The sequence below is a fragment of the Schistocerca americana genome, chromosome X (assembly GCF_021461395.2).
Source record: "Schistocerca americana isolate TAMUIC-IGC-003095 chromosome X, iqSchAmer2.1, whole genome shotgun sequence".
Taxonomy (NCBI): domain Eukaryota; kingdom Metazoa; phylum Arthropoda; class Insecta; order Orthoptera; family Acrididae; genus Schistocerca; species Schistocerca americana.
The window spans coordinates 134664788-134682123 of NC_060130.1; the positions used below are offsets into that span (position 1 = coordinate 134664788).

Here is a 17336-nt window from a genome sequence, read left to right on the forward strand (position 1 = left end):
ATCTGTTCATTTCCATAACAATCCTTATTAGGGGATTCTTCCATTTTTTATGTGTAGAACATGCTCCATTCTTTCAGCCACAATTTTATACAGACTGCGTAGACCACCTCTTCTCAGCAATTCATCATTTGAAATGTGGTCTTAATAGCTGATCTTCAAAATCTATCTCAAGTATTGTTAGTGATAAACATTGAGCTTGTGTGTGCTGATTTTGCTGACATTTTCTGTGTCTCATATGCGTATATGGCCCTCAGTAGGATGGTAGGGGAGTACAACCAAAGCTTTGTGGATATACTTACAGAGTGTAATTGCCATGTGCATTTAGATGGCATTTGTTGGAAGGCTTGAGACATAACAAGTTAGAAACTTCTCCTTCTGTTATGTTTTCTACTGTCTTGAATAACTGAATTCCATATTCAGTGCAGTTGTACACAAAATATATAAAATTTACTTGAATATGTTAACCCTCCTAGTACCACTGGGGGCAATATGACCCCATAAGTACATCGGAAATGTAGATCTTCCTTGTTTTTGAAACTATTATTTTCAAACTATGGCTTTCTCCATCTGCGTCTATTCTATCCAATGATGTTTTGTTCATTTTTGTATTTACAACACATTAAAATGTATTCATGATTTTTGCACTGAATGCCAACATGACCCCAATCTAAATTTCTTTTTGTTTCTTGAACATAATATTTATGAAAAGATGATCATTACTGGTAACATTGAACAATTGTAAAATATCTTTTTAAAATTTTGGTACATTAAAACACTGCCAGTATACTCGGTGTCAATCATTTGGGGTCTACATGACCCTGGTGGTACTCAGTGAGACAAAAATCCTGGTAGCACGGGGGTTAATTCAGTTGGTTCTCTCAATGTTCCCATCTATAGTGACACAATTAGTTTTGTGATGAACTCGCTTAGTTAAAAGTTCTAGATATCTGGAAATTCTACTCCAGTATGTAATGGAAAGGCATTTTGGACAGATCCATAGAATTCAAGGTATTGTGACTACTCATTTGAAAGCAGATACTCCATTCTTTCTGAAAACATAATTTGCATTAACTAAAGCTAATTAACTTACAAAATAACTGGCACTGAAAGTTCAGATCAATGTATTTTCCATTGCTTATTTCACCTTTATGCTTTCTAGATTCTGGCCTTCGACATGGTACTTTTGTTACTATATTTGTTCAAAATCAGATAATACCCATTACTAATTACTTAGGCCTCTAATTAAGATTTTGCATAATTTATCATAATCCGAAATTATTTTGAATGTGGGTGCCATACTCATAGTGTGTGTATTCTGAACACGGAATTGTAACGATGTTGCATATACTTTTATAATTCATTAATCTCAAAACTTTTCTTAGACCAGAAAACAGTTAAGTCTTACAGTCCATTCAATACAGCAAAATCTAACGTAGCCAATTTCCAAAATATTATGTAGTTTCTGTGCTTAGCAAATATCTGTATGGCACTCGTTAAATAGGCCACCCCACCCCAAATTCATCAGTCTCAGGTGAGCAAGCAACTATGTAACAGCTCTGTGAAAGTCTGTGCTTATAAATCATACACAACTTCTAAAATGTACCATATCCAAGTCAGATCTCATGTCATGTAATGTGTCATGTATCGTCTCAGTGTCAGTATCTTGTAATTATTTCACATTGTGTGTTTGCATTCGACTATGATTAACTTTGACAATGGTGTATTGGTAAGATAACTGTCCAGTTCAGTTGTAGAAAGTGTTTAATATGAACATCCTTTCATTGTGCTATCTCATCTAATTGTAATGTTTTTTGCTCAGCCTGAAAAATGTTATGCTACTAAGGGGAAATTTTTCTTTGAATGAACATAATGACTAATACTGAGAGAGTTCTGTTGATTGTCCTTTTTGCCACACTAAACAATTGCTAATTATTTTCTCAAGGGTAGGTCTACTGCACTAAAACTGGATAGAAAGAACTGTAACTAAGTGCAATATGTAACATTCCTTTACCTGCATTTAACAGAAACTTGTGAAACCTGAACTGGCCATCAACTGTTAACCTTTCAAAAGTGGCAATATCCAGCATTAAATACTATGTAGGCTACTTTATTTGAACTATTCTTCTGTAATCAACAGTATTCAGCATGTTACAGTGATTGAGAGAAGGGATGCCAGCTGCTGAGGGCAACAAAGCAGATGAAGTGAATTATTTACAGACTGAAGAAGCTTTTCTACTTCTGCTGGTGATGTCTGCATTTACAGTGCCATTATTACAGATAAGGGCGCTGAGATATGGAAATTAGTCAACATCTTGTACTACCTTCTGTTACACATTAATTTAAGTATATACATCTCTACTTTTGTGCCCTTTGTTTTTGTTTTGTCACTATTTATTATTCGCCCTACAGAACTGGTCATTCCATCCTCTGTGGTGGTCATTAATTGTAACTTTGTAGTGTTTCTGCCAGATCCATAAGTGTAGATTGCTCATTAAAATCTATACCTGTTGCCCATAGTTTTTCTCATTATGAAATTTATGACTAATATTAAAATGAATGGTGACAAAATGGAACTTTGTCTGGTGCCTGTCAGAACACTAAGGAAAGTGTTGTTCCCTCCTTCTGTTCTTATACAGCAACGCAATCGTGATATAGATTTCTTAAAACATCAATGAGACTGACAGGAATTCCATATAGACTCACAATGGAATGAAAGGTGGATGATAATGAGAAGTATATGCAATAAGTCACAGAGAATATATTGATAATTATCTTTTTTATAGGCTAAGTTTATAATGCTGGAATTTAAGTGGACCTTGGGATGTGGTAAACAAGAAATACAGAGTTATTATATAAACTGAAGGAGAAAAAAAAGGATGCAGTAGTGTCTGGAAGTAATGCCTAAAATTATGTTGTGAAGGAGGGAGAACATGCTGGAGGGGGAGGGGGGGGGGGTGAAATGGTAGGTGAAATATTTTAGTCCCAAAAAAAGTACAAGGAGGGATGGGTTCAGTCTATCAATTCTCACTCTAAATCCTCCAAAACTGTCATTATTTCAAAATTCCTTTATGTGATGAGGTGCAACAAGTTAGATAATTGACAAAGATGTGGGACATGCTAGGCTTCTTAGGGGTGTGAGATGTACCTTTTCTCCTATGGTTTGTTTTAGACAGGGAGCTGCCATTAGCTGTTTCATGTACTGAAATTCTTCACAGTTTCTACAAAATAAATAAAAAGAAAAGTGGACCACATTAAGTTGCTACAATCCCATACAGATCTTTAAGTACAGCTGGCGCATTTAATGTAGTGGCTACAGACCTGTACTGGTCTGCCTACACATGAGTCTGTGTGTGCTACTGTCCATGACTGGTACTTCCATCTCCCCTTATAGATGACTTGGAATTTCAGCAGTTTAAATTACTTCATGCACATGAATGCTAAAATACTAAATATGTTCACAGGTACATGATGACTTGCAGCAATCCTGCACTAGTGTAGTTGGGAGTAGAGCCTTTGTATTAAGTGCTGCCATTTCATATACTTAGATGACGGATGTAAGCACTGTATTTTTATTTGTTTCAGTGCCATCAAAATTCAGCCGATATGATGATGACAATTCAGATAATAGTGATGAAGATTTTATGGGCTACTGTGGTACAAATGGAGTTGAAGAAGATGAAAGTGCAGAGGAAGATTCTGACATATTGTTACTGGATACAAATGAAGAAGAAAGTCTGGAAAAACTAATGGATGAATTAGAAGAAGAGATAAAGAAAACTGAAAGGACTTCACTGTCTGTAACAAGTGCAGATGACAGTGAAACGGAGGTACCGGAAAAAAGTGTTCTGCAGGAAGAAACTGATGTAAAAGTTTGCCGTGATCAACAACTGGAGTCTTGTGTGAGTGATGTGTGTGTTCAGCCTGATGTTGTGAGTGGAAATTCTGTGACAATTAGTGCTCTGCAAGGAACAACAAAAGAAGTGATCAGCAGCACTGTGGATGCTGCATATGACAATGGACAACCACTTTCCTCTGTTAAAGCCCAAGAAACACGTACTCTGCTAATTTCAGTGCCAGTATCTACAGTGAAGACCACAGACAATGAACCAGCTGCTCAGGCTGAAAATTCCCATATTACTTTAAAAATGTCTCAAATATCAAGGCATTCACCACCTGATAATAAGTACATCAAATGTTCCAATAAGAGTGTAATAACCCCAAACCAGTCCCCTGTTCATTCACCTGGACAATGTAGCCATCCAGAAAATTGTCAAAGCCAAGGGTCTTCATTGTACAAAACCACCTCATGTAGCCCTGGAGCAACCCACAATGCAAGCAGAGTTTCAGACTCATCTTCAATGTATAATTCAGTGTCTCAAGTGGAAAGGTCTCAGGTTCACGATAACAGATCTCAAAGCACAAAATCCCCAGTCTATCGACGATCACGAACTCCGGCATCACCATCTAGGACTACTACTTCAAAAATAAGAAACTCCTTCAGCCGATCACGCAGTCCAAGATCTCCATTGCGAATTCAAAGGTCACCTGCACATGCTGTGAAATCACGAAGCCCCAAGTCACCTGTACGTAAACTAAGTCCTCATAATTCTAGATCACCGATTTATGATTCAAGACCATATACACAAACGTCACCAGTTCACTCTCTTCAATCACGGAGCCCACATTCTCCTTGCAGTAGTGATAGGTTTCATAGTACTTCACGCATTCATAGGTCTTCGAGAATTTCTACATCAAAATCTCCAGTTCACCAAGTGAGGTCACCTAGCCCAAGACCTTCCACTCATTTGCGAAGATCTTGCACTCCGAGATCAAGTCCTATCAGGCATACATCTCGGTCTCCAAGATCAAGTCCTCATAACCAGAAATCTCGTAGTCCAAGATCAATTGCTCACAAGCGACAATCCTGCAGTCCGAGGTCTGCTACTCACTTGCGAAGATCTTGCAGTCCAAGATCAGCTGTGACTATGCGGAGATCTCGTAGTCCAGGACCAGCATCAAGTATGCGTATATCTTGCAGTCCAGGACCATCATCAACTATGAGTATATCTTGCAGTCCAGGACCATCATCAACTATGAGATCTCATAGTCCAGGACTAGTGATAAGTATGCGAAGATCGTGCAGTCCGGGGCCAGCAATGACCATGCGTAGATCATGCAGTCCAGGACCACTGATGAACATACAGAGGTCACGCAGTCCAGAGCCACTGATGAACATGCGGAGGTCACGAAGTCCAGGGCCTGTGAAGAACATGCGGAGGTCACACAGTTCAGGGCCGGCGATGAGCGTACGGAGGTCGTGCAGTCCAGGGCCACAGACAGGCAGGCGGAGGTCACGCAGTCCAGGGCCACAGACAAGCAGGCGGAGGTCACGCAGTCCAGGGCCACAGACAAGCAGGCGGAGGTCACGCAGTCCAGGGCCACAGACAAGCAGGCAGAGGTCACGAAGTCCAGGGCCACAGACAAGCAGGCAGAGGTCACGCAGTCGAGGGCCACAGACAAGCAGGCGGAGGTCACGCAGTCCAGGGCTGCAGATGAGCAGGCAGAGATCATGCAGTCCAGGGTCAGGGACAAGCATGCGGAGATCACGGAGTCCAGGACCAGTGACAAGCATGTGGAGATCACGGAGTCCTGGGATAGTAAAGAGCAAGCGGAGGTCATGCAGCCCAGGGCCAGTGAAGAGCAAGCGGAGGTCATGCAGCCCAGGGCCACTGAAGAGCAAGCGGAGGTCATGCAGCCCAGGGCCAGTGAAGAGCAAGCGGAGGTCATGCAGCCCAGGGCCAGTGAAGAGCAAGCGGAGGTCATGCAGCCCAGGACCAGTGAAGAGCAAGCGGAGGTCACGCAGTCCAGGGCCAGCAAAGAGCATGCGGAGGTCACGCAGTCCAGGGCCAGCAAAGAGCATGCGGAGGTCACGCAGTCCAGGGCCAGCAAAGAGCATGCAGAGGTCACGCAGTCCAGGGCCAGCAAAGAGCATGCGGAGGTCACGCAGTCCAGGGCCAGCAAAGAGCATGCGGAGGTCCCGCAGTCCAGGGCCAGCAACGAACATGCGGAGATCACGCAGTCCAGGGCCAGCAACGAACATGCGGAAATCACGCAGTCCAGGGCCAGCAACGAGCATGCGGAGATCTCACAGTCCAGGGCCAGCGACAAGAATGCGGAGATCACGCAGTCCACAGCCAGTGACAAGCATGCGGAGATCACACAGTCCAGGGCCAGCGACAAGAATGCTGAGATCACGCAGTCCACAGCCAGTGACAAGCATGCGGAGATCACCCAGTCCAGTGGCAGCAAGGAACAGGTGGAGGTCACGCAGTCCAGGTCCAGTGAGGAGCAGGCAGAGATCACGCAGCCCAGGTCCAGCGAGGAGCATGCGGAGATCACGCAGTCCAGGCCCTATGACGAGCATGCGGAGATCACACAGTCCACACCCAATGACAAGCATGCGGAGATCACGCAGTCCAGGGCCAAGGACGAGCATGCGGAGATCACGCAGTCCAGGGCCAAGGACGAGCATGCGTAGATCACGCAGCCCAGGGCCAAGGACGAGCATGCGTAGATCACGCAGCCCAGGTCCAAGGACGAGCATGCGTAGATCACGCAGCCCAGGGCCAAGGACGAGCATGTGTAGATCACGCAGTCCAGGGTCAGTGACGAGCATGCGTAGATCGCGCAGTCCTGGGCCAGTGACGAGCAAGCGTAGATCGCGCAGTCCAGGGCCAGTGACGAGCAAGCATAAATCACGCAGTCCAGGACCAGCAAAGAACATGCGTAGATCGCGCAGTCCAGGACCAACAACAAATACACGGAGATCTCATAGTCCAGGACCTGCAAGGAATGCGAGGAGATCTCGCAGCCCGAGACCAGCAATGAGTGCACGGAGATCCCGCAGTCCTGGACCGACAGTGAGTACGCGGAGATCTCGCAGTCCAGGACCTGCAACATGTACACGGAGATCACGCAGTTCAGGACCGGCAATGAGCACACGGAGATCTCGCAGTCCAAGACCAGCAGTGAACACACGGAGATCTCGCAGTCCAGGTCCGGTAGTCAGCACACGGAGATCTCGCAGTCCAAGACCAGCAGTGAACACACGGAGATCTCGCAGTCCAGGTCCGGCAGTCAGCACACGAAGATCTCGCAGTCCAGGACCAGCAGTGAGCACACGGAGATCTCGCAGTCCAGGACGGGGAATGAGCACACGGAGATCTCGCAGTCCAGGACCGGCAGTGAGCACACGGAGATCTCGCAGTCCAGGACGGGCAGTGAGCACACGGAGATCTCGCAGTCCAGGAAGGGCAGTGGGCACACGGAGATCTCGCAGTCCAGGAAGGGCAGTGGGCACACGGAGATCTCGCAGTCCAGGAAGGGCAGTGGGCACACGGAGATCTCGCAGTTCAGGAAGGGCAGTGGGCACACGGAGATCTCGCAGTCCAGGAAGGGCAGTGGGCACACGAAGATCTCGCAGTCCAGGAAGGGCAGTGGGCACACGGAGATCTCGCAGTCCAGGACAAGCAATGAGCACACGGAGATCTCGCAGTCCAGGACGGGCAGTGAGCACACAGAGATCTTGCAGTCCAGGACTGGCAGTGAGCACACGGAGATCTCGCAGTCCAGGACGGGCAGTGAGCACACGGAGATCTCGCAGTCCAGGACGGACAGTGAGCACACGGAGATCTCGCAGTCCAGGACGGACAGTGAGCACACGGAGATCTCGCAGTCCAGGACCGGCAATGTGCACACAAAGATCTCGCAGTCCAGGATCGGCAAAGTGCACACGAAGATCTCGCAGTCCAGGATCGGCAAAGTTCACACGAAGATCTCGCAGTCCAGGACCGGCAATGACCACACGAAGATCTCGCAGTCCAGGACCGACAATGACCACACGAAGATCTCGCAGTCCAGGACCGACCAAGAGTACAAGGAGATCTTGCAGTCCAGGAGTGGCTAAGAGCAAACGGAGATCTCACAGTCCAGGACTGGCCAAAGGCACACGGATATCTCGCAGTCCAGGACCGGAAATGAGCTCAAACAGATCTCGCAGTCCAGGACCACTAATGAGCATTCATAGATCTCACAGCCCAAGACCTGTAACATGTATGCAGAGATCTCACAGTCCACAGCCATCTTCTAGTACCCGGAGATCTCGCAGTCCGAGACCATCTACCGATACCCGAAGATCTCGCAGTCCAAGACCAGTTAACAGTACTCGAAGATCTCGCAGTCCAAGACCAGCTGGTAGTGTGCGACGATCTCACAGTCCAAGACCATCTGTGAGTGTGCTGAGATCTCACAGTCCCAGACCAGCAGTGAGTATGCGAAGATCTCGCAGCCCGAGACCGATAGTGAGTACTCGTAGATCTCGGAGTCCAAGATCAGCTTCTGATATGCGGAGATCGCACAGTCCAAGACCACATACTAATCTGCGTAGATCTAGAAGTCCAAGCCCTGCCACGAATATACGGAAGTCTCACAGTCCAAGAACAGCAGCTAAGGTACAGAGATCTGTTAGTCCAACACCAGCCTCTAATATGCAGAGCTCTATTAGCCCAAGACCAGCCACAAATTTGAGAAGATCTCTGAGCCCAAGACCAGGTACTAATATTCGGAGATCTCCCAGTCCAAGACCAATGGCTATTGTACGAAGATCTCTCAGTCCAAGACCACCTGCTAAAATACGGAGTTCTTTTAGTCCACAGCCAGCTGCTAAGATACGAAGATCAGGAAGTCCCAGACCAACTGGTAATGTGTGTAGATCTGATAGTCCAAGAACAGCCACAAAGGTACTGAGATCTAATAGTCCAAGACCAGCTGCTCATGTGCGGAGCTCTGGTAGTCCAAGAAGAGTTGCTCTGATAAAGAGATCTGGTAGTCCGAGACAAACTGCTCAGATGTGCATATCTTTTAGTCCAAGATTAACTGAACACAGGAGGAAATCCTCTAGTCCCAGATCATGTACTCGTGTGCAGAAGTCGTGTAGCCCTAGGTCAGCCACCCAAATACGGAGATCTTGTAGTCCCAGACAAGTCAGTCAGATGAAGAGGTCTCGTAGTCCCACTTGGTCTCCAGCTAGAAAATCTGCATCACAATTCAGAAAGCTGTCAAGATCACCATCTAGGAGATATTCTGACAACCATTATTCTCCTTCACATTCCAGATGCTCTAGAAAGCAGTCATTATCACCAAGATCCAGAAATTACATTTCACCAGGCAGGTCTGGCTCACCAAGGGAAAGACAAAAGTCACCACAATGCAAAATATCTCCAGTTAGAATGCAGGCACATGACCGGAGCAGTATTACATCACAGAAGAAATCCATTTCTCCAAAGTGCAGGAGGCATTCGCTATCACCAGGAAAAGGATGTGTAAAGTCACCCATTATCCAAAGAACATTTGCATCACCCAAAAGACACTCACCAGATGTGCAGCGGAAGAGATCACCTATAAATTTTCCTTCAAATAGGTCAAATGTTTCAAAACATGCCATGCAGAGAAGCAAATCACCAGTTTCAAGAGTTTCGAATTCGCCTCCAATAAGTCTAGAGCAACTACATTTGAATAGGAAGCATTCAAAGGGTAGGAGCCCATCTCCCTGTCCAATTAAAATGTATCGTGTATCAAGTACCAGAAAAAAGTCCCCAGAAAAACTACCAAGAAAATCATCTCATATGTCTTCTAAAGACAGAGAAAATGTGCATTACACAGCATCACCATATGACCATCAGGTCTCTACTTCTCCAGAGGTGAAACCTTCTCACACGGATAAATGTTACAGAAGTCCACAAAGAAAAGCATCACCACATTTAATGGCATCATTTTCACCTCTCTCTCCACAGAACTCATTCTCTTTCTCAGGGGCTCATGAAGATGATCATTCATTACGGAGAAAAGATGTAGGTTTAATTCATGGAAAGCCCATGCATGACAATCGAAAGAATAATACATCAGTAGAAGAATTATATTGTCATTCAGATAACCCCTCAACCCAGAAAAGTCGGAGTCAGACACCAAGCCTGAGCCCATCACCTGAGAAAAACTCTGAGTCAGAAAATAAATACTATACAGTGCCTCTCAGAATCCAAACCTCATCTCTAGGTTACAAGAATCCCCCTGTTTCTAATTCTTTGAAAAACAATGACATCAGTTGTTGGCAAGGAGCTTCAGCATGCTCAGTTACCACTGATAGTGGCAGCAAAGTTAAGTCGTTAAGAAAAAATCATGATGAAAGTGTTACACAGACCAGATCTGAGCTGATGTCCAAAAACTGCACAAAAAAAACAGAAAGAAAAACTTCACATAAATATAGGATGAAAGATAAAAACAAGAAAGGACATATAGTGGCGATGTGTCAGGATGAACCAAAGTCATTGGCACTAAACTCTGATGTTATCGACACAGGTAGAAGTATGGTGAATGATAATGTTCCTATTCAGGAGACTAAAAAAAGAAAATTTGATTCCTCAGATTCTCTTGAACATTCTTGTAAAACAAATAGCTTGGATCAGTTATCAGAAACTAAGGTAGAGAAGGAAATGGAAACTGTCACTAAAATAGCTAATACCCCCGATGACAGAACCTTAGATGAACTTGAAGATCTTTTGGACTTGGAATTAGATAAATCAGTTGATTTATGGGAAAGTGATGAATCAGAAAATGAGCATTTTAATCAAGAAACAAAGACCCTGGTGAGTAGGCGTGCTGTGTTGATTTTTGTCCTATTGAATTGTTAAAGCAGAAATAAAATCGTTCTCCAGTAAATGAGGTTTTGCAATTTCAGGAAAAATCTTTAGATTTAGCTGAAGATCAGCACTCAAGATCTTCTGGTATGGAAAAGGACAGTGCAGTTGCGAAAGGAAGACTGAAAGACACCACTGGTGAAAAATTAAACTTCTCTACCACAGGAGGTAAATACATACCTAAATTGGCAGCATCACCTTCAATAGGGATTGTTTATTTTCACAAAAATGTTCCATTTTCCAAATTATCATATGTTGTGCCACTTTTCATTTGTGAAAATTTGATGTTAAATACACAGTTCCTAGGTCAAACAGCAACAGCTGTAAAGTATTCGATAAACATGTTGCAATGTTTGTCATTCATAAAGTCTTTTTTTTTTTAATGGCAAGTTTATCAAGTGTAATATTAGCTTAAGTTCATTTTTCCTAATCCCTTCCACGAGCGCGCGCGTGCACACACACACACACACACACACACACACACACACACACACAGCAAAGTGAGTGTGTGTTTTTTTGCGAGGGAGGGGGGCGAGGGCTGATGAGGCACCACTGACACACCCATAGTGCATTGTCAGTATTCTATTGCCACAGACTGTATATCATGCATCTCCAGTAAATTCAGTGACTTATTAAGTGATGCTGAAAATGTGATTGCTTGGAAAATTAAAGAACAATTTCTTGAATTATCAATAATTTTTACTCTCACACTCTGTTTCCTTTGCAAAAAATTCTGTGTTTATTAGTCCGCTTCACATATATTGTTTATTTGGTGTGATGAAACACATGTAGAGTACGATGATATTTCACAGTGGATGTTCATTATCAGTTATTATTCTCAGTAATTAGTTATATGTAGAATTACCATTTTGTTTCATCTTTGAATTTATACAAGCTTTATCTCCTCCACTGAGAGCAAACAATAAGCTAAAAATCTAATGGGCCATTAATCTTGGTTGCTTTATTTCTCAAGCAGGCCTGCCAGCCTTATTCATTAGCACATTCATGTAAGACTACTGTATGTAAATTACCAATTATATTTGCCAATTACATTTACATATATATGACTCAAGTGATGTGAAACTGGAACTAAAGACCTAGACTGGGGAGGGGGAATTCTTTTTGTCAGTATCCTATACAATGAATGTGGATATTCTGGTTTCAGTAGTCTCTTTGATGCACAGTGCTTACAACTTTATTGTATAGCATACTTTGAATAAATAAATATTTGCCACAACTTTGAAATATGGAAAAGTCTTGATCACACAGTTGTTTATTAAGCATTGGCCTTTAAGAATTTCCTCATCAGACTGAAACTGTAAAATAAAGTGTACAAACAAATTAATGATAACAAATATGTACTAATATAAGTATGCATTTTAATGGTCCATACACAGAAGTTTCAATTAATATTATACTCACATTTAAATCAAACTTCAGTAAAAAGCTCATGAAAATGAGCACACAGACTGAGTATAATGAAGATCTCATCAAGCCATATTTTACAGTGCCATTATCAATTCAAAAGGAACCAGTTCCAAACTGACTGTTGCAGTTAAGCTATTTAAGAAGTAAATGAAACACAATAGGTAATGCCAGCTTAGAACACAGAAATTAATTCAAAGAGTGACTTTGCAAAGAACTATACATTGCAATGAATGCAATGCACTACATGTCAGAACATTGTGAGCAACTTAACAAAGGTATGTGTATGCTACTTTTATGGAAGAGAAACTCATGTATTGACATTAGGTAAAATTGACATAGCATGAAATGTGCATTGTTAGGTAAAGTCTTGAATGCAACCCTTCCCTGTCCCATGTAGCTTCACTGGATGTTGTTAACTTGTACTCGCATATAGCAATTAATGAAACTGTTGATATAATTAGAAAGAATTTATTGACCCGTAATGTGCTTTCCCATAGTGAGGTTACGGAATTAATTGAGTTACTAGAATTGATTTTGTTTTTCAGCTGACTTGGTCTAGTTGTTCTAAGAGTGCTTAGATTAGGCGTAATAATCTAGTCTTCATGAGTTATATGTGATGCAGCCACTATGGCTGATTGTACATTAGTTATCTTCCACCGTGTTAGATGATGCCACCATTTTCATGGGCTGTTCTGATGTAGCTATCTCACCAGGCTTCCTCTGTAGGAGTCTGCCCCAAGAGATGGAGCCACTGTTCGTGCAGCCTTGCTGTGTAGCTCCATTAATTACAGATGCTCATTTCACATCAGTACTTAACACTTCACTAACATTAATACTTCATACTATTCATTTGACTTACTTTACAATGTCATCACAACATGTGTGTGCTTCCATGTCGTAGGTTTCACACTATGGGCACAGTAAATTTAACATCTCCTCTTGGATACATGTGCATTATGTTGTGGTTAACCTTATGAAAGTTGAACATTTAGGGTTTGCTATCATTTCAAAGAAATTATTTTTGTTGCGTATAACTCTGCATTTCCATACTGTTATGTGTGTTCACATTACATTAAGTATAACTGCATATTCATATGCAGTCCATTAATTCTAAAATAGTATGACCACTATTCCAGCATTACACATGCCTAGGCATCAGTTTTTGGCAACTAATGATCCGAACTCTACATCCTCAAACACAATATGCAAAGGTGGTTTCTGTTGTCCTGATGCATCTTCTTAAAGCTAGGCTGTTATACAGTCCAATATTATATCATTATGCTTGTTAATATAAAACAAATTTTAAAAAATTAATTGTAATATTAGCTTTCTTTTTATTCGAAGGTGTTTCCACTCATCAAGGCTTACCTCTGCTGTATGTAATTTATTATATATTCGACTATTGTTGGTGATACTCTTGTAACAGTTTTGTTTGTAATGATTGTAAACTTAGTCTTTCACAACTTATACATTATAATGGAAGGAAACATTCCACGTGGGAAAAATTATATATAAAAAACAAAGATGAGGTGACTTACCGAACAAAAGCGCTGGCAGGTCGATAGACACACAAACAAACACAAACATACACACAAAATTCAAGCTTTCGCAACAAACTGTTGCCTCATCAGGAAAGAGGGAAGGAGAGGGGAAGACGAAAGGAAGTGGGTTTTAAGGGAGAGGGTAAGGAGTCATTCCAATCCCGGGAGCGGAATGACTTACCTTAGGGGGAAAAAAGGACAGGTATACACTCGCACACACACACATATCCATCCACACATACAGACACAAGCAGACATATGCTTGTGTCTGTATGTGTGGATGGATATGTGCGTGTGTGCGAGTGTATACCTGTCCTTTTTTCCCCCTAAGGTAAGTCTTTCCGCTCCCGGGATTGGAATGACTCCTTACCCTCTCCCTTAAAACCCACTTCCTTTCGTCTTCCCCTCTCCTTCCCTCTTTCCTGATGAGGCAACAGTTTGTTGCGAAAGCTTGAATTTTGTGTGTATGTTTGTGTTTGTTTGTGTGTCTATCGACCTGCCAGCGCTTTTGTTCGGTAAGTCACCTCATCTTTGTTTTTTATATACAACTTATACATTATTTTATTTGTGATTCATATCGATTTTATGTTTTCATTATACTGCACCAACTAATGGTTGCAAACAGATCTTCTGTTTTGATTATTGACTGACTACTACCTCTGTTACATCATTGACAATGTTACCCAATGACGCACACTTCATGCTATGTAAATTTTACCTTATGTCAATATATGTGTTTCTCCTCCATAAAAGTAGCATAAAGGTATCTTTGATAGGTTGTTCACAATGTGCTGACATGTAGTTCGTCACAGTGTACTGTTCTTTGTAAAGTTGCTCTTTAACTATTTTCTATGCTCAATGCTAGTGCCACCTATTGTCCCACATTTAATTCTTAGATAGCTTAACTGCCACAGTTGTTTTAGCACTGGTTCTCCTCAGATACACAATGCTACTGTCAAATATGCCTAAATAAGATCTGCATTATTTTCAGTCTATGTGCTCACTTTTGTGAGCATTTTATGAAAGTTAGTTTCATGTGTCATGTATCATTTTTCATGATAGATCATGATGATGTGTAATGAGTCATTTTCGACCCATCCTGAAAAGAAAGGATATAGAGATGTTGAGAGTCAGTAAGTCTTACCCACCAACTTTTACACATTACAATAATAGAGGTGTAATTTAAATGTAAGTATGATAATAATTAAAATTCTGTATAAACATCACTAACAAGTACACCTACCTTACGAATACACTTCGATGTTGATCGACTTTGAATATGTTGTACTGTAGAGCAAAAAAAAAGACAAATATTTTTTTTATATTTGCCCATATGGTCATTAAAAGGGTGAGACACTCCCTTGAAACAAAAACTGAGTTTAATATTTCTGAATGAATACTGTTGAAATGGTTATATGTAAACTTCAAATAAAAGTTCTATGATTTTGAATGTATGTTACAACAGTGCACCCATATTTGCCAAAACAGTTTTTTTGTTAAATCTCCTCCCCTACCATTTTGTTTCTCATTTTAACATTTGAATAATTAACAAAAGGTATAGCATCATTAACACCAAATTCATTCATATATGATGAAGGGGTATTCCAAAGACTCATTCGTCAGAAATAAGCTAGAAAATCTCCATATTGCTGTATGTGTGCCCCCATATGTGTGTGCTTCAATGAAGCTTATTTCTGACAAATGCATCTTTGGAGTGCCATTTCATCATATGTGATCGAGTTTGATATTAACGATTCTATACGTTTTGCCATTAATCAAATATTGAAATGAGAAACAAAATAGTGGGAGAGGGGATTTTGAAAAAATGATTGTTTTGACAAATCTGGATGCACCATTGTAATGTGCATTGAAAACCATAGAACTTTTCTATGAAAAAAGTTTTTTTTATATATTTGTTATCATTTCAGCATTATTCATTCAGAAATATTAAACTTAACTTTTTTCAAGGGTTTGTTTTAGCCCTTAACGGCCATATGAGAACATATTAAAAAAAAAAAATATGTCTTATTATGCTCTGTGCTACAACATAGTCAAAGCCAATCATAATCAAAGTGTATCCTTTGGATAGGTTTACTTGTAAGATGTATGATTATGTTAGAACATTTTTTTTTATCAGTAATTTCATTGTACACTTTATTCCACAGCTTCAGTCTCAAGAGAAAATTAGGAAATGCATAACACTTAATAAAGAATTGTACAACCAACAACCTTCCATATTTCAAAGTAGTGCCAAATCTGAATGGCCGCCTGCGTCTACCATGGTTGTATTTCTCCATCACATAATGGGACATAAATATTTGTCAAAGCACTACTTTACCTTGTCTGATTATTAGGATTTGAATCGTTGTGAAGTGGTATCAGCCTTTTATTTTTGATAACTATTAATTTCCAGAATGAGATTTTCACTCTGCAGTGGAGTGTGCGCTGATATAAGACTTCCTGGCAGATTAAAACTGTGTGCCGGACCGAGACTCGATGTTGGAACATTTGCCCTTCTTGGGCAAGTGCTCTACTAACTGAGATACCCAAGCACAACTCATGACCCATCTTCACTCCTTTACCATCATCAGTATGTCATCTCCTACCTTACAAACTTCATAGGAGATCTCCTGTGAAACTTGCAAGACTAGCACTTTGGGAAAAAATGATATTGCAGAGACATGGCATAGCCAAAGCTTCTGTGAAGTTTGGAAGGTAAGAAATGAGGTACTGGCAGATGTAAACCTGTGAGGATTGCCCATAAGTAATATTTGGGTAGCTCAGTTGGTAGAGCACTTGTCCAGGTCTAGCACACAATTTTAATCTGCCAGGAATTTCATATCAGTGCATCACGGCTGCGGAGTGAAAATCTCATTCTGGAAACATCTCCCAGGCTGTAGCTAAGACATGTCTCCACAATATTGTTTCTTCTAGGAGTGCTGCTTGTGCAAGTTTCACATGAGAGTTTCTATGAAGTTTGGAAGGTAGGAGATGAGGTACTGCAGACGCAAAACTGAGGATGGGTCGTGAGTCATGCTTGGTTAGCTCAATTTCTAGAGCACTTACCCATGAAAGGCAAAGGTCCTGAGTTTGAATCTCAGTCTAGCATACAGTTTTAATCTGCCAGCAAGTTTCAGATATTAATTTATTTGACAGTTTTGTTTATAGGTCTTGTTTGTATCTCTGTAAAACTCCTGTATTACATTCCTAAAGCATTTGACTTTTTCATGCACTTAATCATACAGATCTGACAGCATTGCATGACACAGAACACCAAATGACATTAGCTTGTCAGTAAGCTGTGTCACCTTGAAAAATTACGATGTATTCTACATCTGTATCAATATTCTGCAATCCACGGTATGGTGCATGGCAGAGGGTACCCTGTACCACTATATGCTGCTACATGAGCACTAATTTTTTGTATCTTATCTTGGTAGTCCTGACGGCAGTAGAATTGTTTGGCAGTCAGCTTCAAATGCCAGTTCTCTAAACTTTCTCAATAGTGTTTCTCGAAGAGAACATTGTCTTCCCATTTGAGTTCCCAAAGCATCTCCATAACACATGATGCGTGAACCTACTGATAACAAATCTAGCAGCCTGCCTCTGAATTGCT

The 17336-nt window shown here is 41.5% G+C and overlaps 1 protein-coding gene across 2 annotated transcripts in view; it reads left to right on the forward strand.

The window, feature by feature from the left end:
• LOC124554914 (serine/arginine repetitive matrix protein 2-like) overlaps positions 1 to 17336 on the forward strand; it is a 162117-nt gene that overhangs the window by 78040 nt on the left and 66741 nt on the right. For both annotated transcript variants that reach the window (XM_047128604.1, XM_047128603.1), the window contains exons 4-5: positions 3583 to 10700; positions 10793 to 10919. In XM_047128604.1, the coding sequence (XP_046984560.1) occupies positions 3583 to 10700; positions 10793 to 10919 (7245 nt within the window). The remainder of the gene's footprint in view (positions 1 to 3582; positions 10701 to 10792; positions 10920 to 17336) is intronic.